At 44.3% G+C, this 25,446-nt stretch overlaps 3 protein-coding genes across 4 annotated transcripts in view; all 3 read left to right on the forward strand.

The window, feature by feature from the left end:
- The first annotated feature begins 318 nt into the window (after positions 1–318).
- Positions 319–3,322, forward strand: crybb3 (crystallin, beta B3). Of its 2 annotated transcripts, none has more exons than XM_076283383.1 (6): positions 319–384; positions 1,457–1,536; positions 1,659–1,774; positions 2,058–2,190; positions 2,665–2,807; positions 3,097–3,322. In XM_076283383.1, the coding sequence occupies exons 2-6, from the start codon at positions 1,462–1,464 to the stop codon at positions 3,320–3,322; spliced, it is 693 nt and encodes a 230-aa protein (XP_076139498.1). In that variant the 5' UTR covers positions 319–384; positions 1,457–1,461. The 2 variants fall into 2 exon arrangements, with proteins under 2 accessions (XP_076139498.1, XP_076139497.1); XM_076283382.1 differs by lacking the exon at positions 319–384 and adding an exon at positions 629–690.
- A 6,110-nt stretch (positions 3,323–9,432) lies between these two features.
- LOC143122588 (beta-crystallin B2-like) lies at positions 9,433–12,000 on the forward strand. The gene is made up of 5 exons (XM_076283384.1): positions 9,433–9,498; positions 10,095–10,213; positions 10,722–10,854; positions 11,327–11,469; positions 11,751–12,000. Exons 1-5 carry the CDS (start codon positions 9,436–9,438, stop codon positions 11,917–11,919), a joined length of 627 nt encoding a protein of 208 aa, XP_076139499.1. The 5' UTR covers positions 9,433–9,435; the 3' UTR covers positions 11,920–12,000.
- Positions 12,001–15,432: 3,432 nt separating this feature from the next.
- The window catches only part of pxna (paxillin a), a 44,259-nt gene continuing 34,245 nt past the window's right edge, over positions 15,433–25,446 (forward strand). The window contains exon 1 of the mRNA XM_076284860.1: positions 15,433–15,543. Within this exon, the coding sequence (XP_076140975.1) occupies positions 15,531–15,543 (13 nt within the window). The 5' untranslated portion in view covers positions 15,433–15,530. The remainder of the gene's footprint in view (positions 15,544–25,446) is intronic.

A 25,446-nucleotide genomic window follows, 5' to 3' on the forward strand; every position in this document is an offset into this window, starting at 1 on the left:
ATCTCTCTGAATCCTCTTGGCTCGCACCCTGCCTGTGCCCGCTGTGGGAGTGCTGGCGGCAGGGCAGCCGGGTGGCGCGGGGCAGCCTGTGCCAACCCCAGCCGCTATTGAGAGTCAGTGTGACGGACACAATGCAAGCGACAGACTTGCTGCATCAACAGCCTCACCCACCCAGCACTTTTCTGCTGCTCTGGACAGAAATAAACCATAAAAACCCCCCCTGGCCCCCTGGTGTATGCTCGCCACACACGCCCCGCTCACACACCCCCCAAACAACACACACCCACACACACCCACACCGAAGTGAGAGAGAGAGTGGGCGAGAGTGCGAAAGAGAGTGAGAGTGTTGTTACGTGCGGCGCACTGAAGTTACAGGCTAACCAGGTAACGGTGAAAAAGACTCCATCCTCTGCTCCTCTGGCGCCAGGCTGTGCCTCCCTCGCTTCCCTCTTACCCCCTTTCCTCGCTCCCTTCCTCCGTCCCCTTTCCCTCCTCCATGTCCCCCCGTCCTGGTCTCCCTCCGCACAGCTTTCTTATGCACCGTCTGCACTGTGTAGCTACTTTTGCTTAGTAAAGGGAGCACTAGTTGGCTTGTCCACTAGTCGATACCTTTTCGGCCATGTCGAGCCAGAGATTTCTTCAAAAGGCTAGTGTGTAAAGACTCAGGCGTTGCTATTTCAAGTGCTACAGGTAAGAACATGCTGAGGATGTGCTTGGATGAGTTGTTTTGCAACAGTGTGGCAAGGAAAGAATTCAAGTTCTTGTGTTCTTGAAACCACTTTTGAGAGGAAGAATCAAGTCAAAGACAACAGGTCAAGGTTGAGAATGTTAGACAGCTTCAGAGCATGGTGTTTTTTTGAGGAGCATTCCAGAGAGAAATACTTGACAGTCGGCAAACAAATTAATACTGATGGATATTTTTGCTCTTTTCTCTGTAATAATTTTTTCACTGAGGCCTTAATGCTGTGGTACAGTTCAGATCTTTATTTTCCGATATTGCGGTGACATTTTTTGTTTTTCAGAGTAAAGTTGCTCTCTGGGTTGCTTTCCAGTAAACCGATGGAAAAATGTCAGTGTATTTATAGATTTTCTGTCAGCTTCACCTCAGGACCTCAAGATCTCTCACTCCCTCTTGCTTCATCCCAAATCCCTCCCTTTTATCATTCTTTACTTCCTTTCCTGCATTCCTTTGCATCTCTCACTCCTGTTCACAGAGAGCTTTTGAAGCATCTCTCTCCTCAAAGTCTCTGTTTTAACACAGACCTGTCTACTGAGAATATGATTCCCTCAGCCTTTGCAGGTCCTGCACCTGCAGGTCACTTTCTTGTTGTTCGCCATTTTATGTGTGTCGCTTTGTAGTCATTTTTGTTTACTGTTTCATGTGTGTTGCTTTGTTGTTGTTTCTGTTGTTGTTTACTGATTAATGTGTTATTCCGTTGTTATTGTTCTTCTTGAGGTAGGATGTCGGAGCAGCAAGGCGCCCCAGAACAGCTGGCTGCTGGGAAAAGTCAGGGAGGGGCTGGAGCTACCTACAAGGTACCACCTCACACTAACACGCAAACCGGCAAATCGCCATCTCCTCCTCCTGCATGAATTAGTTCATGTTTTCTTTCTATCTTGAATGGACTTCCACATGGCTGTTTGTCCCTGGCCTCTAGGTGGTGCTGTTCGAGTTCGAGAATTTCCGAGGGAAGAAGGCAGAGTTCTCTGCAGAGTGCAAGGATGCTGGCGAGAAGCTGGAGAGAGTTGGCTCGGCCATTGTAGAATCTGGACCGTGAGTAGACTCACCTCACTTCTGAATTTTCTCAGTTTTCCTTTTAAAAAGCACCTTTATTGTCTCCATCCCCTCTCTCTCAATGTTTATCTCTCTCTGTGCTTCTCTGTCCTTCTCTCTCTCTGTCTTTCTTACTATCTCTTTCTCTGTTTTTTTTCTATATCCTTCTCTCTCTGTGTTTATCTCTGTCACTCTCTCTCTCTTTCTCTGACTCTCTTCTAACCCTGTGTGTGTGTGTGTGTGTGTGTGTGTGTGTGTGTGTGTTTGGTCACTCTCTGCCCAGGTGGGTGGCGTATGAGCGTATGGGCTTTGCCGGGGAGCAGTACGTTCTGGAGAAGGGCGAGTACCCCCGCTGGAGCTCCTGGACCAACAGCCAGAGCAGCTACTGTCTGCTGTCCCTGAGGCCTCTCCGTGTGGTCAGTGCTGCTGCCCGCCTGTAACCAACTGACCTCATCACCAACTGACCGAGGATCACTGCCTAAATCAATTACACATCGCTCGTCATTTGTCAGGCCTTTTTTTCTAAATGGGGGGGATCAGTCCACAGAGAGTAGCCATTGAAAGACAGGTTTATGCACGGATAACGGCTAATGCCCATCTGGGAAACTGGCCCATGTTATTCACGCAGAACATCAGGAGGGTTTTGGGTTGTAAACAAGAGTGCAGGCCTAGAACTGACCGTGTGTGTCTGACAGTGCTTGTTCAGGCCTAAAATTTACCAACACAGCGTTTTCACATGCCAACAAACTACACATGCAAAAACAGAAAAGTCTAGTTACACACTCACACACACACACACACACACACACACACACACAAACCACGCTTATTATTTTCTTACAGAACTAAGGACCCCAGAATTAAGGTGATCTACTCCCTGTTTGTTACAGGATAGTGCGGATCACAAGCTCCACCTATTTGAGAATGGAGGCTTTGCTGGAAGGAAGATGGAGATCATGGATGATGATGTCCCCAGCCTCTGGGCCCATGGCTTCCAGGATCGTGTGGCCAGCGTCAAAGCCCTGAATGGAACGTAAGGGGCCCACACAAGTTATTCAGTTATACAGATACAGTCAGGGTGTGCCAGTTCCCCCATAATGGCTCCAGGACCGTTTTAAACAATGGCTTGATTAATGTAATTTGGATCATTTCACTACCATCTGTATGAACTAAAGTAGGGTATGATTAAGTTTTGATTGAAACAATAAGCATGTAGGATGTACAGTACATTCCCGTGTCTAGACATTCTGAGGGAGATTTGACCACAGTATATTTATCTGACATGGTGCTTAAACATTCTCTCTCCTCTGATCTCTGTCTAGGTGGGTGGGCTACATGTACCCAGGCTACAGAGGGCGCCAGTACGTGTTCGAGCACGGCGACTACAAGCACTGGAACGACTGGGGGGCGGCCGTGCCTCAGGTTCAGTCCGTCCGGCGTGTGCGTGACATGCAGTGGCACAAGCGCGGCTGCTTCACTGCCCCGGAGCCCACCCCCAACCCCGTGCCTCCTCCCCCCGCCCCTCCCGCTGCGGCCGGCACCAGCTGAAGGAGGGCAGCGAGCCCCCCCAGCCTCGGGACCACCCCCAGCGCCGACACCCCCACCCCTTCCTCTGACCCTCCGCCAGGCCTCCACCCCTCTCAGAGGGCCACCAAGAAGCGGCGAACCCGGAAGTGACCGCCTTCCCCGAGTGTCTTCGACTGGAATAAACAATAAAGGCTTTGGCCCGCATTTGGTTTGATCAGTAATACTGGTGTGGACTGCTCCTGATTTTCACTGGTTAGGTTACAAGTGATTGCTTTCGGGATTTAGCTGTGAGTTTATTCAGAATTATTCAGATTAGTATGGGTTTCACTACTAGATAGAGGCTTAGTGATAATCAAGAGAGTTTAACAGAGATTAATTTAAGACTGGTCAAAGGTACATTTCAAACTTAATCTACAGAGATTAAATTAGATTTATCAGAAATGGGTGGAGTGAGAGAGTCTAGATACATGTGCACTCAATGACAGGAACAGAGTCACAATGCATCACCTAAACAGAAAATATCACAGTTCCAACACTCAATGCCAGGTTAATTAGCGAGTCATTTAATCACTTTAATCACCTCAACCTAAATTAATTCATCATCACATCTATAGCCTACATTTATCCAAGAAATGACACACATTTTCATCCTGCGTCCTGCTCTAATTGGCACGTACAGATGGGGCTGAGGGTCTCTCATAGCAGTACCTGTGGCTCATTCATCAAGTGGCGTTTATGCCTGAGGAGGAAATCGTCCGTGTATCGCAGGTTAATGGGCTTTAATGGCTCTGGAGACAGGCTGACGCAGGCCCTTTTAACCACAGTAATGTTTATATGGGGCTTCGCTCCATACGTTCAGCTTTTTAACCAGGAGTCTGACAGGAAGCTCGGCATGAGGAGCTGAGGCAGCAAGAAAAGACGGCAGGGAGCACCAGCGCTGCTCAGACAGGGCCTTGGAGAGATCAAAAGGATGCAGTCAGAGAAGGAGCATAAGCAGTCGACTTGCTCATATGAAGAAGGAGAGTTGGGAAGCGGATCTCTGACAGACAGGCTACACCAGGCAACTGACGCAACTGACGCCTTCTGTTCACATAAAAATAATTTTAGAAGACTAGTCTAATTTTTTTTAATGACCGCAGCACTCCTGCATCTGGTGTAGCCAGTTGTATTGTTTATAGTTGAAGCTAATTCTTTAAGCATATGCTGACCTTATCTAACACAATATATCACACAATATCTTGTATGCTCAGGCCATGGTTCTTTCTAAACTGCACTATTGCAGTGCACTATTAGTCTCCCTGCTGGCCTCCCTGCTTGTAGTCCAGTGGTTCTCAAAGTGGGGTCCATGGAACCCTGGGGGTCAGCAACCTATAGCCAAGGAATCCAAGAAATAATTAGCTTGGAATGATAAAGTTGTGCTCATAAAAATATGCACATCTGATGTGATGATCCAGATGTGATGATCCAGATGATGACCCTTTGCACCAATAAAACAAACAAATTATTGCTCCCACTTGATATGATAATGACAAATCAGCCTGGAAGCAAGTCCGAATTTAACCCTGCCTACAAAATTTGAGGTTGGGAAATTTCACATTCTGAATAGAATTGACTACGTCAGGCTAATAAAATCATGTAAAATCTCTTCAATCACTTCACTCAGGTGACGATGAACTTGAGGTCACTTACTGCTGCTTAGCTTGGCTTATTTGCCAGCAACAAGCTGATGAATGTGGAGAAATGTTTGAGTCAGCCCACATCGACAGTGAAACTAAAAGTTTACAAAAGACCAAGTTACATACCTGCCAGAAACACAGGATAGTGAACCTGGCCACAACTTCAGAGTGGTAAAAATGGTATCCAAGTATACAAACTGTAATAAGCATATGTATACCAAGTATACAAACTGTAATAAGCATATGTATACAAGCATATGTATACCAAGTATATGAACTGTAATAAGCATATGTATACCAAGTATACGAACTGTAATAAGCATATGTATACCAAGTATACGAACTGTAATAAGCATGCTTGATTGTTATGATTATGAGGGGGTCCTCAGAAAATGTTTTCCCACACAAGAGGTCCTTGGTACCAAATGTGAGAACCCCTTTTCTAAATTGTAGCCTATATTACGTTTTTGCCTCCAATTACAGGCGTTACCAAGACATAATTTGAAAATGTACTTTGCTCTCTTTTAATGGTCAGTAGCCTATCTGTTCATTTCTTGCTTAAATATTGCTGGATATTCAGGCTGTTTAGCATGGTCCATGGACATGATTATAATGCCAGTGACACTATGACTCAAGAGGCTAAACCTTTATTTTTGGTTAGAAAGTAGTTAGCAGTTTTGACTTTTCTTGGAGGAAAACATGACTGTTGCTGTGTTACTAAATTTGGCGCTGCATAATTTGCTGTCACTTAATTTGAATATCTGCATTGGGTGAACTAAAACATTTTGCGCCTTTTGTTGAGTGACCTCATAGAGATTCCTTCCACTATTTTTGTATGTAACTTAATTAGTCATTCACATTAAGGGCACCAAAAACTAAAACCAACCACTTTATTCCAACCTTCTTAAGGGGCCCTCCACCCCTGGGGCCCTGGCAAGTCAGTTTCACCCCCCTGTTTCTAAATAATTAGAAAAAGCACTATATAAATAAAGACTTACTTACTTTCTTACTGACTCACTAATTAATTGTCCTTACAGAGTCACAGTTTATACGGTTATTGTTATTATGCTGTTAATTCTATTTAGTCTATTAACACTTTGAATGCTGCGCTGTTTTCGGAAGCTTTGGCTCAGACTGCCAAAGAGTGGCAAGACTGCCACCTAGTGATAAACTCACAAAAATAAATGGCCTGGTTTTGACCTTCGTGCATGCGTCACTGATTCGACCCAAAGCGGCAACCATCAAAAGCCGAGTTATGATAAAATGTCCAGATAAAATGTCCAGATTGTGCATTTTCATGAGTTTTCGATCATCATCTATTTCAGTTCTATTCATGATAGAGTTCCCAAAATCGCACATAAGGTGTGTTAGAGTGTCTATTTTCGGAATTTCGTATATTTACGACACCCCTCAATTTTCCTCTTTCCCTGTTCCTCGGTTCACTCGCTTTCTGCTTCTTTTTGTTGGCTCTGCCATGACGAATGTCTGAGAAACTCCATCGCTACCTTGTTCTAGCCGGTGCCTGGCGTGTATGTGTGTAGTGAAGCAATTTGTTACATCGCAAGGCTGCGAGATATGGCTGCGAGACTTTCTTTCTCTGAGGCCATCGGCCTGCCGGCCCAAAGTTGCAAGGGTGGTTTTTCCACTCACAGGCACTAGGGGGAAGTGAGGCGGCCACCATTCAACCCTAAAAAGTCATATAACTATTCCAGTGACTTTGAAGCTGTTCAGTTAATAAGGTAAATTAAGCTAAAATACCTGCATAGTTCCCCTTTAATAGTTTTTTTTATTTAGGCCATATGACTGCAAACTGTTCATTTTAATTTTAATATCATGTTTATTGATGTCATTGTTATTAGCTTTGGATAAAAGTATCTGCTAAAAACCAAACATAAACATAAACACACAGTAAATGTCAATATCAGTGTATTGCCAAACAATGTTGGTAATGACAATGGAACTGTTTTGCGATCAAGCTTGTAAATCATTACAATAGTATGTTCTTCAGGAGAACACATGGTCTCTGAATGATGAACATCTTAGCCAACAACATTTCCACTCAAAGTCAATACTTCTGCTCCAAAACAGTGAATTCCTTACACGCAAACTAACACATTACTTAATGAAGTCACATGTGGGTGACATTATTCAATGACAAGTTTCTTCTGATCAAAACATCCAGGCAATTATCCCTGATCAAAGGCCTGCAGATATGTGAACCCTCAGAGACGCTGAGGGTCTACGTCATGACAGGCCCACAGAAGGGCTCCAGAAGGTTACTTTGCCACCGGAGTCGTTTAATTAGGTGAGTGCTCCGGGTTGATCAAATGGGCCCTGTGCAATGTACACGCTCACTTCATGTATGACCTAACCGACTTAAACGAACAACAGCTAGGAGAATGTGGTGACCAGATGTGGTTTGATTCATGGTGAGGGCACGTAACTTGATGTGATTTCCCTTGAGTTTGCTGTCAGGATGCAATCATTCAACAACATCAAACTGAACAGCAAAGGAATTAGAGTTTGTTTATTTGTTTATTTTTTAAAATGCTTTCTCAATATGTTTAGAAAGTGATGGATATTTCTCATATATATTTATAACATGTAATTCTAGCTGTTCTAGCCCTTGGTGGTGTGGTGTGTGAGGAATCAGAATAAAACTATGATCTCAAAAATGTAATCTGATATTTGTTGTTGTTGCAAGTTATCACTGGAATCAAATTATCCTAGGCTGAGGGGAAAGTGTTCTCATCACTTCACCTGAGAATTAAAATCCATGTTTCATTTAATCACACACTCTAAATCCAGCCAAGAGCTCTCATGTTTGGCTTAATTTTTCAGTGAGGATGATACATCACAGTCCTTTTCCTTTTCAGGTCTCTCTCTGTTCAGTCCTCTATATACTGCAGTGACTTCTTCTCTTCTCATATTTCCCCCTTACCTCTATCAGGCACTTCATTTATGATTTAATAAGACATGAATACCCTCTGCCTCTATATTTCTATAGAATACACAAAGAGTGAGGAAAGTTCTATAAAGTTCTATATTTCTACCGAGCACTTTCCATTTCCTACTGTGTATACATATTTCTCGCTCGTTCCCAACATTCAATCTTACATGTTCTTCCATTAAATGTATTTTCTAACCTCCTCCTCCACATCATCATAATGACATCCTCAGCATCTGATTTTACCTCTCTCTTTCAGTCTTCCTCTTCACTCCTATCAAATATCTTACATTTCTAACTCTGTATATACCTCTCTCTCTCTCTCTCTCTCTCTCTCTTCTCTCTCTCTCTCTCTCTCTCCATGACCATCCATCCAACCATAATTGCTCACCTGTTTAGTTGATCTTTTTCATCATCCTCATCGCCAAAATCCTCATCATCTTCATCATCATCATGTCTATCACCACCCCCTCCTCCTCCTCTCTCTCTCTCTCACACACACATTTTTCTCCCTCGCTCTCCCCACTTTCCTCACTCTTTGTGAGCAGCACTCTCTTGGCACGGGCGGAGCTGAGTCATGTGAAAGCAGAACAAAGCGTGGCAGCCTAAAAAACTGACAACTAATGAAATACCTCTGGCTGGCCAGGGTTGGCGCACAGAGATAGAGAGAGAGGGAGAGAAAGAGAAAGAGAGAGAAAGAAAGCGGGAGGAGGGGGCAGGTTTGGATGGGGGTGCTGTGCTGTGGTGTGGAGTGGTGGTTGTAACGGTTTCAGGGTGGGGTGGGGTGGTGGAGTGAGGACCGTAGAGAAAGCTGTGACCCCCCAGCCCCTGCCAAACAGCCTATCCATGGCTTATCAACACAGCACTCTGGGCACAGAGAGAGCAGCACTGGCACCACATCCACCCCTGTGCTGCCCGTATATATTGCACCCCACAGTGCCACTTCAAACCACTGGCACAGGCAGGGACTGGTAAGGGTGCACATTTCGCCTCAGTGATTTGTTTGTTTGTTTGTTTGTTTGTTTGTTGTTTTGTTTGGCTTCTTTGATTGTTTATGTTTGTTTATTTATTTTTCTGTCATTTTGTGACACTTTGTGTCACTTTTTGTATGGTGGCCTCTGCCAGTTTGTCTCTCTGTGTAGAGTGATACTGTTTTTCCCTGTATTACCCTGATTGCTATCCACACGTAATGATTAAAGTCAGGTCTACCATTACATAAGTAATGATTAAACAGGTAGTTTTTTTTTTTTCATGTCAGCATTTGAATTTCTATTGCCGTTTCGATTAAACAGTTAAAACAGTTTCCATTGGCTATGAAATGTGGGGAATGTTTTGCATTGGGACCCGCCAAGGTATTCCCTGGGAACTTTTATCATGGGGAACAGATGGTGGCTTTGGCGGAGCTCGGAAGCGACTCTTTTCTGTGAACTGCATTTCTCTCAGTGAATGCTGCCCACTCTCTTTTTTTCATTCAGACATTTCCTTTTCATCGCATTCCATCCCGGTTCATCATGGCCACTGACCACCCCACCCCTGCGGCTAAGCAGCAGCAGCCGGGCCCTACTGCATTCAAGGTGCACTGCCCACCATTCCACATGTTTGCATATCCAGACATACACACGCATGCATAAACAACACATATATTTCGGCACAGACACACTCCTATAGATTAAATATGTTTTGGTTGTCAGGACTTCGCATATTTCCAGAGCAACCAGCATTTTTAATAGATTTCTGAAGAGATGTTTACCACAATTCCATCTATGTATCTTTACTTTTCAGTTCAGGTGTTCTTATGGCTTTGTTTACATTTTCAAGCACTGTAAACGTGTAATGGAATGCATTTAAAGGCCTATATGATGAATAAGATCCATGCAGAGCTCAGATATATTGTGTTTATTTATCTATTTTTGACAACAATATGTTCCTATTGAGCCTGGTCCAAATACATCCTTTTCATCGTATACACAGTATAGAGAGAGTAAATATGGTCCAGACGACCCTCTTGGCCACTGATACTTGATCTTCCTGCTCTTGGTCCTGGGCCTCGCTCTTGTCTCTCTCTCTCTCTCTCTCTCTTTCCTTCTTTCTCTCTAACGTTTGTCATGTGTGCTCTCATTTTCATGTTCTTGTTTTTTTCCATTCCCTCTCTGTCCCTGATGTCTCCCAGTTGGCCATCTTTGAGCAAGAGAACTTCCAGGGCCGTTGCCATGAGCTGACCGGGCCGTGCCCCAACCTGCAAGAGGCAGGAGTCGAAAGAGTGGGCTCCATCCTGGTCTACTGTGGCCCGTGAGTGGACAAGCAGTCACGTAAAAATAGAAGTCCAGGCTATTTACATTGTAGTTGTAAACTCTGGATCAGATTCTCAGAAATTGCCTTTAAAATAGATAAATTGCCAAGCCAGGCAACTGCTGTTAGTGCCACCATTTTCCCTAGGGATCAATAAAGTATCTATCTATCTATTTACCAGTGCTATTGCAAATTAACATTCACAAGGCAAGTCTGTTGGCTGTAAGCTAATTAGCTTGCTAGTTTTAGACTAAAACACAACATCATGTCAACAATTATTAGAGGGTTAGGGTTTGGGGGTTAGAAATCTGGTTTAAGTGTAAAATGTTATTTACACTCTTTGCATGTTCCTACTACCCCCTGCCTGTGCATGTCTTTAATAATTAAGAAGCTGTCACATTCATTTTCGATTCATTAAGCCCAAACCATTGAACCCACCACACCCACCCAACTCCATTCCGTCCACCCTGCTACCCAAACAACCTGCCCCCTCCCCTCTTCTCCACAGATGGGTTGGCTATGAGCAGGCAGGCTGCAAAGGGGAGCAGTACATCTTTGAGAAGGGGGAGTACCCTCGCTGGGACTGCTGGACCAACAGCAGACGCAGCGACAACCTCTTCTCCTTCCGCCCCATCAAAGTGGTGAGAGAGGCCCACTTCATGTCTGTGTGTCCATCTGTCTGTCTCTCTTTCACCCCTACACTCCCTTCCATTTCTTTCCCTGTCCTACTATCTCTCTTTCTTTCTCTCTCCCTCTCTTGATCTCTCTCTCTCTCTCAATCTCTCTTTCTCAAACACACACAAATACAAATATACACACATACACATACATTGTTTCTCTCTTTACAACCACATTCATCTCACCCATGTTTTCTTTTTCTCTTTTCCTTCTAGACTTCTTTTATCTCACTCTTTCTTTCTCCCTCCCTCTATCTCTCTGTGGTCTGCCTGCCTGACCATCTGCTTGTCTGTCTGTTTATCTATGTGTGCCGCTGTCTGTACTCCTCCCAGCGGATGAGTTTGCTCAGCTGTCTGACTTTTTTATATTTGCTTTTTTTTCATGTTGCATGTTTGTTTACACTTCATGCTCCGTATGTGCTTGTATGAGACACAGGACAGCCAGGACCATAAGATCGTCCTGTATGAAGGTCCCGGTTATGCCGGCAAGAAGATTGAAATTGTTGATGATGACGTCCCCAGTTTCCACGCATACGGCTACCAGGAGAAGGTGTCATCAGTGCGCGTCCACAGTGGCATGTGAGCCTCCACTGAACACACTGACATGCTGACTCACTTAGAAAACATTACATTGATTTCTCTTGGCCTGAGAGGCAAGATCTGGATCTCATCAGAATCAGAATCAGCTTTTAATGGCCAAGTATATTCACACATAAAAGGAATTTGGTTCCAGCAGACAATTTATGTCACTCCAGCGGTCCTATAGAAAATATATACATATATAAATCTAGATTGTCTAGATGCCAGGGATAACCACTTCTAATGTTGCTGACCTGCCATTCCTTCTTCCTTCCATGCAGATGGGTGGGTTATCAGTACCCCGGTTACCGTGGCTACCAGTACCTATTTGAGAAGGGCGAGTACAAGGAGCACTCCGAGTTTGGTGCCCAGGCCCCCCAGATCCAGTCCGTGCGCCGCGTGCGCGACATGCAGTGGCACCAGAAGGGGGCGTTCCATGCCTCCACTTAAAAAAGCAAACCCCCTCGCTCTCTCCCTGCGCCACCTGCCACGCCTGAACGCCTCGTCTCGTCCGCCAACAGCCACCTCTCACACGCCCGCCCTCTGCCCACTCCTCACACATCTGTGCCCACTGCAACTGTGCCAGTGCCACCCTGCAACTGTTCAAACAAATAAATTATTGTGCTTCTCAAACTCTGGTGGTGGTAGTGGTGGAACTCCTTGAGAAGGTGTGCAGTGCTCATGTTTAAACAGAACAGAAAGTAAACTAAAGTTTAATAGTAATAAGACAATGACATGAGTATTTCCAATGATATTTTCAATCAATGGTAGAATGGTACATCAAGATTGAACATAGATTGACAGGTCAGACAGGAATATTTGTCATGGACATTGCATACTTGTTAAAGCTATCCTCACCTACACAATAACTGGGTACACATATAAAAACTAGGGCTGTCAAAATAACTGATTAATTTCGATTAATTAATTTGAGAAAAAATAACTGATTAAAAAAATTAGTGCAGATTAATCGATTCCGTATGACCTTTGACCCCGAGCCGTTCTAGTCAGTAAAAATTAGACTGTAAAATGAAGGAGAAAGAAGAAAATGTGCTGCCTGGATCATTGACTGGAACATTTACTTTTAAAAAATGGCCTGATGGTGTTGATAAAAAATAAAGTGTTGAAAATAAAGTCCTCTGCAATGTCTGCACCAAGGAATTTGCATATCACCGGAGTTCATCAACTCTATAGTCGCACATCAATGCAAAGAAATAAGTGTTGACATTGAGGGGAGTGTTAATTAATTTTCATTGTGTCCCCTAGGCAGTGTTGGGAAGAATACTTTTAAAATGTAATCAGTTACAGAATACAGAATACATGCCCTAAAATGTAATTTGTAACGTATTCCGTTACATTACTCCATCTAAGTACCGTATTCTAAATACTTGGATTACATAAGCGCTGTTTTACATTTTATCAAGTGGGAAATCAAGCTGCTATTTCAGTTTGTAAGACCCACAGGCGATGTCAGCAAAAAACCCACAACTTAACTTTATAGGATAAACTGAAACATTATACATTTTGTTAATGCACAAGATCATCTCACAGAAATATTAGAATTTCAGTTCAAAAAGCCCAGAAATTCATATGAGAAGGATTCTAAAAGTAACCCCTTAAAATGGCCAAAGTAACTGTATTCTGAATACCACTCATTGAAAATGTAACTGTAACTAAATACAGTTACTCATATTTTGTATTCTGAATACGTAATCCCGAATACATGTATTCAGTTACTTCCCAACACTGCCCCTAGGTTATATCTGTGGCCTGAAATGCCTTGTATGTGAAAAAAAAAAACTTCTTCCCGAAGCACATTTGAATTTATTTCCTCAGCATATTAGGTCATATCATAGATTATTATGGCAATTATTTGATGCTGATTATTCAATGATTCATTTGAATTTAAATATTTTAAATACTTTCACAGCAAAAAGTATATATGCGATTAATTTAGATTAATTAATCACAGAGTATGTAATTAATTAGATTATTTTTTTTAATCGATTGACAGCCCTAATAAAAACGGATAGGGATAGGAAAACAGAGACACATGGAGAAAAGACATTGTAAAGGAGAGAGAGAGAAAGACAGAGAGAGAGAGGAGAGGGAGGGAGAGCGATAAACAAATGCACATACAGAGGGGCTTCTGTAATATGATGACATAATGTAATGGCCTCTGTACTGTATCTCAGTTCTCCTGACATGGCAGGGGCCTTTAGCACCCTGTTAAGAGGCTGTTTACAGCTGTGGCAACATGGGATATCTCAGGAGCCTGGCTGTCTAATGACTGTGCAAAGGCCCCTGAAGAATTCCTGACTCGCTCAACCTCACTCTTCAAGACAGACTCTGATCTATTTGTGTGGGCTGTAGGCAAAGACTGTCTCTCTGACTCTTGTGTTTTTCTGTCAACAAGTGACTGTGTGTGTGTGTGTGTGTGTGTGTGTGTGTGTGTGTGTGTGTGTGTGTGTGTGTGTGTGTGTGTGTGTGCTAGTGTGGTTACATGCTTTAAATTTTCACGGATAGGCAAAGAATTTAACAGTTACTGTGGACAAGTTTGACCTTTTCTGGGATCCTCTTTGTGGTCTGTCTGGCACTTAACCTCTTAGGCCTGCAAGTCCACACAGTCAAATATGCATGCAGCCAGGCACTCACCCAGCACTAAGCCATACAACTAATGAAATTGAAATTGTTTTCTGGAGACATGATACCGTTTAAAATACCCACGAGCACCTAGAGACATCGTAAAATAAAGTGCGTCAATATATGACCTGGATCCATAAAGCATATGATACACTGCGACCTGATGACTGGTGTGAAAACGCAAGTGAAGAATATTAAGTTACTGAAGGTCACAACTAAAAATTAATAATAGATTATGTTACCGGTACATTACTCTTAGACCTGTCACTGTTAAAGACCTTTTTTATTTTAGCATAAGCTGCGCTATTTACAAACTTTTGCCTAGAGACCAAGTTGAACATTCAGACACAGGGTTGTGCAATTCTTTGGCCTTTTTGCTACAAAGGTGTAGGGTAATTCATTGAAGAGTCATGTCATCATTAAGTGCTCTGATAATGTTGCAACGGTGCACTATTACATAAGAATGTGTTACACGACCCTCAACAGTTTGCATCATTAAACTAAAACAAACTGGGGTATTGACAACTTCATTGAGGGCAATTATGGATGGGGAGTTCACCTGTTAAAAAACATAATCAACAACAACAACAACATCACTGACTACAGATAGAAACCTGGTATTTTGGTCTCATGTCTGGCATTGCCTGCTCTGGAGAAGGCTTCAGTAAAAATGGACAAACTGTGTACTGTTGAATAGTTTACCACCGGTCACATGACTGAGATAATATGCATACATTTGGGCCTAAACTAAAAAATGTGGGCCTAAACTAAAAAAAATACTATATATTCTTGTCTTGTTTTGATAATTAGCTTTGAAAATGGTTTCACATGATGATAATTTGTGAAACAAAAAAGTGTAGCCTAATCTAATCCTCCACTTAGTTGTTGCATTTCAACCTCATAAATTGCTGAGGCCTCTCCCAAGATGCCTGGTAGTGAGTGACTATTTTAAGAGCCTGCAACCAAATATGCTCACCCATTCTGGGGTCTCATAGGCCTATAGGCAACCATGTTCATTATGCAATACACTGTATACCCCACACCTTACATAATTCAGTTGTATGCATTTAAAATGCTCTCAGAAGTATTGGAGGGGGAGGTACAGTATAGGCACACATTGTAAAAGTACATGAATTACAACGGCCACAAGTTTAGTCTAACACTAGATGTCAGTATTTTGCCGAGATTGCGTAAACAACTCAAACCAGAGCACAGCTCCAGAGCCACACAACCTGAGCGGTGGCGAGCTGCGAGTTCCCGACACGGCTCCTGCGCTGCGCGCTCCTGTGACTTGAAAACTTCTGTGCTGCATACAGTGAAGATCACAGGGATTTGGTCAGCAGAACCTGGGTGTACCAGAAACAACACATCTAAGGAAACACCGGGCCGGTTCCCTGCGCCGAACTGAATCATAAAAGATGGATGATTTAGGTGAGTGAGCGGAAGAACTGAGCGTTCATATTTTTTACAGGTCTATGATCTTTTTCATCAGTCTAGCTGGATAGATGGCTAGCGAGCTAGCCTGCATGCCTAGCCAGCCAGCTAATTAAATAAGGTGAGTGAAACGTTTACCAGCGTCAGCGCGGAGCTTGAATAGCGATGTCCAGCTATCCCGTCGCATGAAGGAAATAGCCCAACGTTAGCGAGCGTGGGAATAGTTCGTACTGAGGCCTGTAGTCAAGATTTTAGCAGATTAAAAAACATTCGAATGACTGAGTTGCATTGGCGTGAATATCACGAGTTTTGTGGTCCGTTCGCCCTAGTTTCTTTGATAATGTCCAAGTGTTGCTAACCTGAAGTTATGCTAGCTAGTTATTCGTAGGGGTTAGAGTAGTGCCATTTAACTGACCACCTTTCAGCTGTTTTGAGCTAACGTTATGTGTAGTTAGGTTGGTCTTTTATTTTATTTGCTGACAAGTTGAATGCATTCCTACTTTAGTAACGTTACCGCCAGACTTTCCTACTCTATTTTTAATATAAAAGTGAAATATTTAGCCAAATAACATCAATTGTCTAATGTCAATATTAAGTTAGTTCTTTAAACATACTATCTACCGATAGTAGGCTATGTTTAAATGTCGTTGTCTAACACTAGGTTTCACAAACCATTATCAAAAGTAACTTCACTAATTCTGTAGCCTACAACCAGATTGAGGTTCTGTGGACGTGCAACGCCTGGACTGCGTATTATTAACAAATGTAACGTCTGTTATTGTAATGTAACATCTGTGCCGCAGAGTAGTTTTGTGAAGCTGGTGGCTAATATAATACTTCGCCCAATGCTTGCGGTGCTCAGGTGTTTCAGTGGGTGGAAATTGGAAAGTGTTCTTGTTTAAAAAAAAAAAAAAAAAGTAGCCAGTTTAGGCTACTGTTAAATCGCAATTATCATCTAGTATGTTTTCAGGCTATCGACCACATCCCATCTATTTCACACATCTATTTGTTAGGCTGTATCCCACATGAAAACCAGGGTGTCCACAGGTTGAAAGACGCCCAGGGCGTCTCTATCGCCCAGGGCTTACGCCTCAAAGATAAATGGTTATCGCAAGCCATTTCGAACTAGGGCGTTGGTTGCGCTGTCATAAACATACCCTGTCCCCCTTTTCTGACTTGTTAACTAACGCTTCTTATTCGCTATGATTCTTCAGAGTTAGAGAAAAAACTTGAACAGTAACCTTTTGGCACCCTACTGCTTGACATTATTGGGTAACATACGACACGCTTTTGCTGCTGCGCGTTTGCATATCGAAGTATAGTCCCATTAGAAACATTATCTTCCACCCTGGGGGGGGAGTTGCTGAGAAGAAAACTAGCTGTCGCCAAAAAACAAAGGAAGATTATTTTGTTCACATTGTAAAGAAGTTGTCTTCCTCCAGTTGTGGGTGCTTAGAGCCATGCTTTATCATTAATCATTGATGATTATTATAAAGGTCGACTTGTCTGTTTTTTGTCATGTTTTTTCTGTTGTCATGTTTTTTCTTCGCCCTCATATTCAGCAATTCATGCATATTAATAATTTGGAGGAATGTTTGAAAGACCCAAACCACTTTCTCATGTGAACAGGTGATTATTGTCAACCTGCCATGCCAACAGCTATTAGTGAAAAGAGTGTGGATGAGCCACTAAGGAGGTGTAAACCTCTCTAAGCCAAACTATCCTACACAGCTGCTAGTTACTTCAGTTCTCAATAGACATGGTCGTCTCCATCTCCCATCATGTGCATGTTGATGCATGCTTGCTTTGAAATGAGCCTGGTTCTAAAAGAAAAAGAGGTGTGTGTGTGTGTGTGTGTGTGTGTGTGTGTGTGTGTGTGTGTGTGTGTGTGTGTGTGTGTGTGCGTGTGCGTGTGCGCGCGCACTTGGGTGCCAGCTGTGATGGCAAATAGATAGTCAGAAGTGTGATAAAGAGCTTGTCCTGATAGTGCCAGTCTGTGTGGTAGATAGAGGAAGTGTAGGAGGCTGAAGAAGAGGAGGGAACATCTGCGCGCTCTCTTTTTCTTTCTCTCTCCCTCTCCCCCTCTGTCCCCCTCCTTTTTTTATTTTTAGCGGGGTGTCCTAGCCCTGCTGAAGTGCTGAGGCTGCAGCCAACAGGTAGCTCCTCTGACATGCTCACTGCGCAGGGTTACCTATTTCTGGCACATCACTCGTTTGACTGCAGCCTTGTCATACACACACACACACTGGTCATGCATGCACGGATGGATGTTTTTTTACACACTCCAGAAGCAGATAGGATATTTATAAGTAGATGCTTATGGCATATGATTGTGGCATCAAAGCTGAAGCATCCAGACATTTGTATGCAATTGCTAGATTTTGTAAATCGCCTAGAATATATATATATTATATATAAATAAATAATATAAGCAGCTTAAATGTTCATAGAGAATATCCTCAGTCATGATATAACTGATCAACTCACTGAATTGCTCCATAATGATTACAAATAATTATTCAGAATTAATAGAGGGACCAGCTGTCTGTAAATCAGCACAATCTCTATATGTTTGCTTGACCACACACGTCACTTCACAACTATCCACACACACCACTTCACAACTATCCACACACACCACTTCACAACCATCCACACACACACCACTTCACAACAATCCACACACACACACCACTTCACAACTATCCACACACACACACCACTTCACAACTATCCACACACACACCACTTCACAACCATCCAGACACACACTACTTCACAAGCATCCACACACACACCACTTCACAACCATCCATTCTCATGTCCAGCATTTGGCAGGCTATCTCAGCATTCACCAGTGGCAGTGACCACACTGTGCAGCCCCTACTTGCAGCACGCATTACCTCTTGGGGCGAAGGAATTGGAAACGGTCAAATATATGAAAGTATGACCATTTTTTTACCAAAGGTAAAAGACTCTGCTTGTAGACACACCCATACTTGTGGTCCAAAGACAAACGAACACACTAGCTCTGATGCACTGTCACAGCGTACTAAATTGGAAGTCAGAAAAGCACATACACCCCCACACCACATCCCCTTTTTTTGTTTGTGGTAAGAACAATTCGGCGACACACAGGCATGTGTTTACTGGCCTTCTCTTTTTAAGCAGCCTCAATGTTGCCTCTGTGTTTTGTGTGTTTGTGTTTGTGTACGGGTGTGGTCTCGCCTCTCTAGATGCTGTCAATCGGACTTATTAAGTGGGGAAACTGTGGCATGTCTGTTTGTTCTCCCCTCTCCGTCGTGTTGCAGTGGGGCTTTGCAAAGTTATGGGCGCTCTCTTTCCGCCCACTCAGAGGCCAGGAATAAAGCTGCAGCGTAGAGCAGCCCAGCGCACCATCCCAGCGCAGCTCAGCTTTGAGACATGATTCAGTCTCAGCCTTAGCCCTGGTGTGCAGTTACTAATTAACTCTAGTTTTTGTCATGTAATCCCCTGTCGTCCTCCTACACACACACACACACACACACACACACACACACACACACACACACACAGAGACACACATATAAACCACACACATATAGCCACACACACACTCGAAGACGTTGCAAATACACGAATGGGATGGGTGTGAAGGCGGAGGTGTCTTCCAAAGGGATCATGGCTAGACATCTGTAGTACACAGATGTGTACACACACACACACACACACACACACACGCTTGCACAGAGTGCCCAAAACTTCCGGAGAATTCCAGCGGTACACCTCAGAGCCGCCAAAAGGGCGGAATCCCACCCACTGCCCTCCCAAGGTCAGACTTCTAGAGGCCAGACTGCTGTTTACAGGCAGAACGGGAGAGGGAGGGAGGGAGAGAGAGAAAGAGGGCTTTGGGGGAGGGCAGTGCACTTTATGAAAAACCCCAAACACAATCACATGAGCGTGTTGGAGGATAATGAGAGCAGCGTGCCAGGGAGTTCGGCTCATGATCAAAAGGGGACTTCCACTCTTCCGCTGGTCTCTCCCTCCCTCCCTCTTTCTCTCTCTTCCTCTGTCTGAATGCCTGTCGTCCATTCATGTCGTCCAACCCTCCAGTCCACGTGGAACCTACAAAACAGCACAATAAAAGTTCCACTGAAACCTGTGGAGAGGATGTTTCCAATCACCCTCAGGAAGTTGTCATCTAGCAGCTCATTGATTAGCTACGCCAGTCAACCAGGGCCTTGTATCGTCGTACTGCCTGGTCTATATCAATTGGCTATGTAACAGGACTTGGCCCCCAGTGATTGGCTGCCCATCTCTCTCTTCTCTTCCCTGGTTGGCTGCGCAGAGAAGGGTCTTGTCCCACTTCCCTCCTGCAGTGTTGCCGCTCCAGAGGGGGCAACAATCTCCAGTCGGCTCACGAAACATCGGCCCCGTCCCGATGATGTAACCGCATGGAAACACTGATGTTGTCCGACACGGTTTCTGAACGGGGAACGCTCCATATGTGATGTGTTAAGTTTCATTTGAATGAGCTGGGGGATGGAAGGGCCCTGGTGGTTAAATAGACGACAGTCACGCTTCTTCCGGAGGGCTTTGGTTTGTTGGTTAATGAACAGACACACAGGAAGGAGGTGTGTGTGTCTTTGTGTGTGTGTGTGTGTGGGCGAAGGGCATACAGGTGTTGCTAGGGTAAACAGGTTTGCAGGTGAGGGACTCTGGCAAAGGTATTTCTGGACAGTAATTATGTGTGTGTTTAACCCATAGAAACAAAGTCTGTTTACTTGAGGTTGTAATGGACTAGGACCTGGCTGGACAAGAGTTTGAATTTAGGTCTCTCTTTTACTGTGTGCGTGCGCATATGCCAAGCTCTCTGCACTTGGACAAGCACCAACAAGACATGAATGTGAAATACCTGACTTCTACTAAATCTTTAGTGTGTGTGTGTGTGTGTGTGTGTGTGTGTGTGTGTGTGTGTGTGTGTGTGTGTGTGTGTGTGTGTGTGTGTGTCTGTGTCTGTGTCTGTGTCTGTGTCTGTGTCTGTGTCTGTGTCTGTGTGTGTGTGTGTGTGTGTGTGTGTGACTGAATGAATCACTGAGAAAGAAAGAAAGAAAACAGTCCCACACTAGTGTGTGACAGGGATGTAGAGCGAGAGAAGGCGCGTGTGTTTGAGTGAGCCCAACAGGGAGGCTGGACCTATGAGCAGAAGATATTTGGTCAGCAAAAAATGCTCTCAAGTCTAAAATGTGTGTCTGTTAGCCCATGTGTGTGACTAAAGCAGAATGTGTGCATGCCATTTAGAAAGTGCTTTTTAGATATTGTGTGTGTGTGTGTGTGTGTGTGTGTGTGTGTGTGTGTGTGTGTGTCAGTGTGATTGTGTGCGTGATTTGAGTGAGTAAAGCAGTGATGAAACTGTGGAGCAAATCATTTCAGAGTGTTAATGTGTGTAGCTCGACCAGAGTATGTGTGTGTGTGTGTGTGTGTGTGTGTGTGTGTGTGTGTGTGATAGTAAAGGATTGTGTGTGTTGGAGAATGAGGGGGGAATGAGAGCTCATTAGCGCTATGTGAAGCTCATCTCAAGGCACCGTTAAAAATGACTGGAGTCAGGATGACTGTGAGTGTATGTGTGTGAGTGTGTGTGTGTGAGGAAGCGGGGGAGTGAGAAGGGGAAGGAGGAAGAGAGGAAAGACAGTAAAACAGAAGCTGTGTTTGTTTGTGTGTGTGTGTGTGTGTGTGTCATATCTCCCAAGGGAAAATGAGTAGAGCCTTCAGTGTGTTAAAGCCAGTCCTGTATGAGGGAGCAAAATCCAGCTTAGTTGGAGCGCAGCGATGCTGAGCCCAGCGAAACTGTTGAAGAGTGTCTAAAAGGACAACCCTCACATCAGCCGTTATCTGGGGATTCTCCGAGGGCTTTAAGAAAACTGGTGAAGAAGCGAAGTGTGTGTGTGTGTGCCTGCCTGTCTAAGCGTGTTAAAGGAATCATTAAAGAAAGTCTTTGTTGTCCGTTCCTGTCAGGGAAATGGTGAAGTTATTTTTAGTGAAGTGTGTTCATTTATGTATGCACCACTGAACAATAATACATTATTATACAGTGATTTATTTGGAATTGGGAACATTTCTGTCACTGAAGTGAGTGAGTGTGTGCATGTGTGTGAGAGAGAGAGCGCCTTTTTTGTCAGGCCTGCCTGAGTTGTGTGAAACAGTGAAGTTCGCCTTGGGTGGCGATGTGTCATTTTTGACCACCATTCTGTCAACATTGCCACTGTGTGCGTTTGCACACATGACCAGATCTGGCTCAATGCACTGCTACAGAAGCACATCTCTGAGGCTGTCCAACCCAGTGTGTGTTGGTGTGTGTGTGTGTGTGTGTGTGTGTTTTGGTGTGTGTGTGTGTGTTGGTGTGTGTTTGTGTGTGTGTGTGTGTGTGTGTGTTGGTGTGGGTGTGTGTGTGTTGGGCCCCGTCCACACGGAGACGCTTTTTGGGTTAAACGCACCGGTTTTGCATCGTCTTGGCCGATCGTCCAAACGAATCCTGTAAACGCACTGCCCGAAACCGCGCTTTTATGAAACCTGGTCCCAGGGTGGAAAAATCTGAAACCGTAGCCTTTGTGAGTTTGTTTGGACGGCGAAACCGCATACTTGCGTATTGATGATGTCATCGCCACACCTCTGCCCTGGACTTGACCCTTATAGTATTGCATAACAATTTCATACATGACATTACCTACGATTACACTCAGTAGGATAAATATCACAAATGGTGCTTATGGAGCTTATGACTTGGTGGACTGAACAGTGTTTTTCCCGGGTGTTTTTTTGATGCATTCTAGCTACTGTCAGTGACGTGAGAGAACTAGTCAGAAGTTATTAGGGAAGTGCGGTGTAAGTTTAAATTCATTTGTGCATAGTGCCGGTGTCATTCATTTATTTTACATGTCTTACAACATAAATAAATGCATTCATAGTCTAGTCAGATATGAGCATACAAAGACGCTTAGAACTCAAGCCGATGGTAACGCACTAAATGCAAATGCGCGATTTGATGCAGGCAAAAGTATCGACTGTTACTAACGAAGGTATTATAGCAATATTATAAATGTGGCGACGGAATAGCCTAGAACTTGGGTAGGCCTAGCGTTTAGTAGAGTATGCACTTGCGGTCATATCCAAAACTAATGTGAATTGCGAACTATCCTACAACCAAAGAAAGTAAAGGAGATTATTTACCTGTGTTAGCCAAATAAAGGATGGGACTGCACCATTCACAAACTGTAAAAATGAAGTTTATTAGTTTTACTGTTGACTACAGTTGACAGTTCACTATCAGTCCACACAAACAATTCTGGTTTCCTTGTACTAGCCATTTTCGTTTGTATAGCCTACAGCGCGCAAGCTTTGGTCAATTTCTGTAACAGAAACAGTGCCACCTATAGGCCTGGGGTATGAAGTAACGTGTTGAGTCGTGTTGAGATGGATCCGTTTGGACGCAAATATTCTTGATACGGTTCCAGGGAAGACGGAGGGGGAAAAAAATCAGTTTGGTACGTGTGGACTAGGCTTTGGTGTGTGTGTGTGTGTGTGTGTGTGTGTGTTGCTGTGTGTGTGTTTTGGTGGGTGTGTGTGTGTGTGTGTGTTGGTGTGTGTGTTGCTGTGTCTGTGTGTTTGTGTGTTTCTGTGTCTGTGTGTGTGTTGCTGTGTCTGTCTGTGTGTGTGTGTGTGTGTTGGTGTGTGTGTGTTGTTAAGGAGAGAAGAGACATTTCCCCTTATGAGCTTTACTCACCTCCTCGCTGGCCTATGAATAGGAAACACACCAGCCTCCACTGCTTCCTCTCTTTCTGTCTTTCTTGCACGCTCGCTCGCTCGCTCATTCACACCTTTAGCCACAGTGGTTTGCGACTCATACAGCTTCTATTCAAACAAGTTAACAACAAATGCTGTGTGAAGTTTGAAAAAAGACCTTTGTGATTTTACTTCATATGAGGAACTTTCCTCATCAACAGTTTACTCCCTGTGTATCTGTCTTTGTCTGTTTGTCTTTCTGTCTGTCTCTGTCTGTCTGTCTGTCTGTCTGTCATTCTGTCTGTCTGTCTCCTCCCAACACTCTCCTCTTGTCTTTCTCCAGAGTATGTTGAAAGAGGTTTCTCCAGAGGTTTGTTTTGGAGACAACGTCTCAGTGAAGTGTAATGTGTAATGATTAAATAGCTTGTGAGGAGACACTTGTTTTTTTATTGCTTTAGAGACGCTGCTGACACATAATCCTCCTCTCTTCAGCCCCCCACCACGGAACCTTTCTCTTTCTTTCTTTTTCTTCTCTCTCTCGCTCCCTCCATCCCCGTGGCTCTTGGAGCTCCAGCTGGCTGTGTGTTTGGCTCTGAGGTGGATGTGTTGTGTGTGATGTGTAGCGAAGCGACAGATGAAACCGCTCCGTGGTGGAGAGGGACGAGTCTTGGGGAAGCGGCCTGAGCACACACACACACGGCACTTTGACGCACACGCATACACACACATACACACGCATACACACGCATGCATATACATGCACACACGCACACAAACACAAACACACACAAGCACACATGTCCAAACAGGCGTAGTCACAAACAAACAGCACATACACACGCATGCATATACATGCACACATATACACACGACCACAAACACACACAAGCACACATGTACAAACAGGCGTAGTCACAAACAAACAGCACATGGCATTTGTTCACATAGATAAGATGATGACAGACAAACATGCACAACATCAGCCTGATTAGAAAACACACACACACACACACACACACACACACACACACACATCAAAAACCTCCACCTCATGTGTTTTTTTCTTGAAGCCCACGGGCTGTAGTTCTGCTTGTCAGTTTTGGATGCCGTTGTCCCTGAAGGCTTGTGAAAAGACCTCCCTGGGTTGTCTGTTGATTTTACTGCCCCATGCCCGCTCTGAGCTGAGGTCAGGTCTTCCATTTCAGACCTGGGATGCGGCGACTGGAAAGTTCCCTGAACCTTGCCGTGCACAACCCTTCCCCCAGAAACCCCACTGCATCTGTGGAGGCCCCTGGCAAGGGCCCCGACTAATTGTGTGCAATCTGACTACTCTGTGTGCTGTGCTGTGCTGTGCTGTGCTGTGCATGAGATGAAGTGTGTATGTTTGGTGTTTAGAGGGCTCAAGTGGAGTTGGCGTGTGTGTGAGTGTGAAATGAGGCATTTTATTGAGAAGGAGGGGAGCACCAGTGACCGAAGCAGCCGAGTAGTGCATCACTCAGATGCAGGAAGAGGATCTTTATGAGCTGGCCCCCATCTCTCACCATCAGCAGGAAGCTAACACCACACCACATCAAACCACCCCACCCCACACCACACCACACCACCCCACCCCACCCCACCCCACCCACTCACACCATGGACAGGGGTGAGAGCGGTGAGAGGTAGAGTCATGATTTGGGACTATGTGCATGCCTGCATTTCTGCATTTTCTCTCTTGCTTACTTTTTCTCTTTTCTCCTCTGCTTTTACTTGATTTGTTGAGCTGATTCTGCTCCCTCTTTCATCATCACTCGCTCTTTTTTTATTTCTGTCTCTCTCCTTTCCTGTTCTGGATCATTCTCTCAGTTCCCTGTCTGTCCCTGTGTGTGTATGCTGGTTGAGCGGTTGGGAGGGGAAAGTCCTGAGGCCGCGCTGCTGTTTGTGAAAATCGCTTGGCAGGAAAGAGAGAAGAATGGATGGGTGGAGGAGAGGAGGGAGGTTAGGAGGAGGGTGACCTCACTCTTTCAGTCCGGTGTGTGTGTGTGTGTGTGTGTGTGTGTGTGTGTGTGTGTGCAAAGGCTGCCAGATGCAAGAGCAGTTCAGCTTGGCCACATCCAGAGAAAAAGGGAGAGAGAGATGGTGGAGAAGAACAGAGAGAGATGG

Source organism: Alosa pseudoharengus, unplaced genomic scaffold (assembly GCF_046254945.1).
Source record: "Alosa pseudoharengus isolate Yale_2024_CS ecotype anadromous, Long Island Sound unplaced genomic scaffold, YU_APseudo_1.1 YU_APseudo_1.1_scf_14, whole genome shotgun sequence".
In the NCBI taxonomy this organism is placed as follows: domain Eukaryota; kingdom Metazoa; phylum Chordata; class Actinopteri; order Clupeiformes; family Clupeidae; genus Alosa; species Alosa pseudoharengus.

Excerpts from the sequence above, each read along its gene's own strand:
- LOC143122588 (XM_076283384.1), top strand. The coding sequence starts at position 9,436 with ATGGCCACTGACCACCCCACCCCTGCGGCTAAGCAGCAGCAGCCGGGC. Across the intron at positions 9,499-10,094 it reads CGGGCCCTACTGCATTCAAG|TTGGCCATCTTTGAGCAAGA; the intron begins GTGCACTGCCCA and ends GATGTCTCCCAG. Across the intron at positions 10,214-10,721 it reads ATCCTGGTCTACTGTGGCCC|ATGGGTTGGCTATGAGCAGG; the intron begins GTGAGTGGACAA and ends TCTTCTCCACAG.
- crybb3 (XM_076283383.1), top strand. The coding sequence starts at position 1,462 with ATGTCGGAGCAGCAAGGCGCCCCAGAACAGCTGGCTGCTGGGAAAAGT. Across the intron at positions 1,775-2,057 it reads GCCATTGTAGAATCTGGACC|GTGGGTGGCGTATGAGCGTA; the intron begins GTGAGTAGACTC and ends CTCTCTGCCCAG. Across the intron at positions 2,808-3,096 it reads GTCAAAGCCCTGAATGGAAC|GTGGGTGGGCTACATGTACC; the intron begins GTAAGGGGCCCA and ends ATCTCTGTCTAG.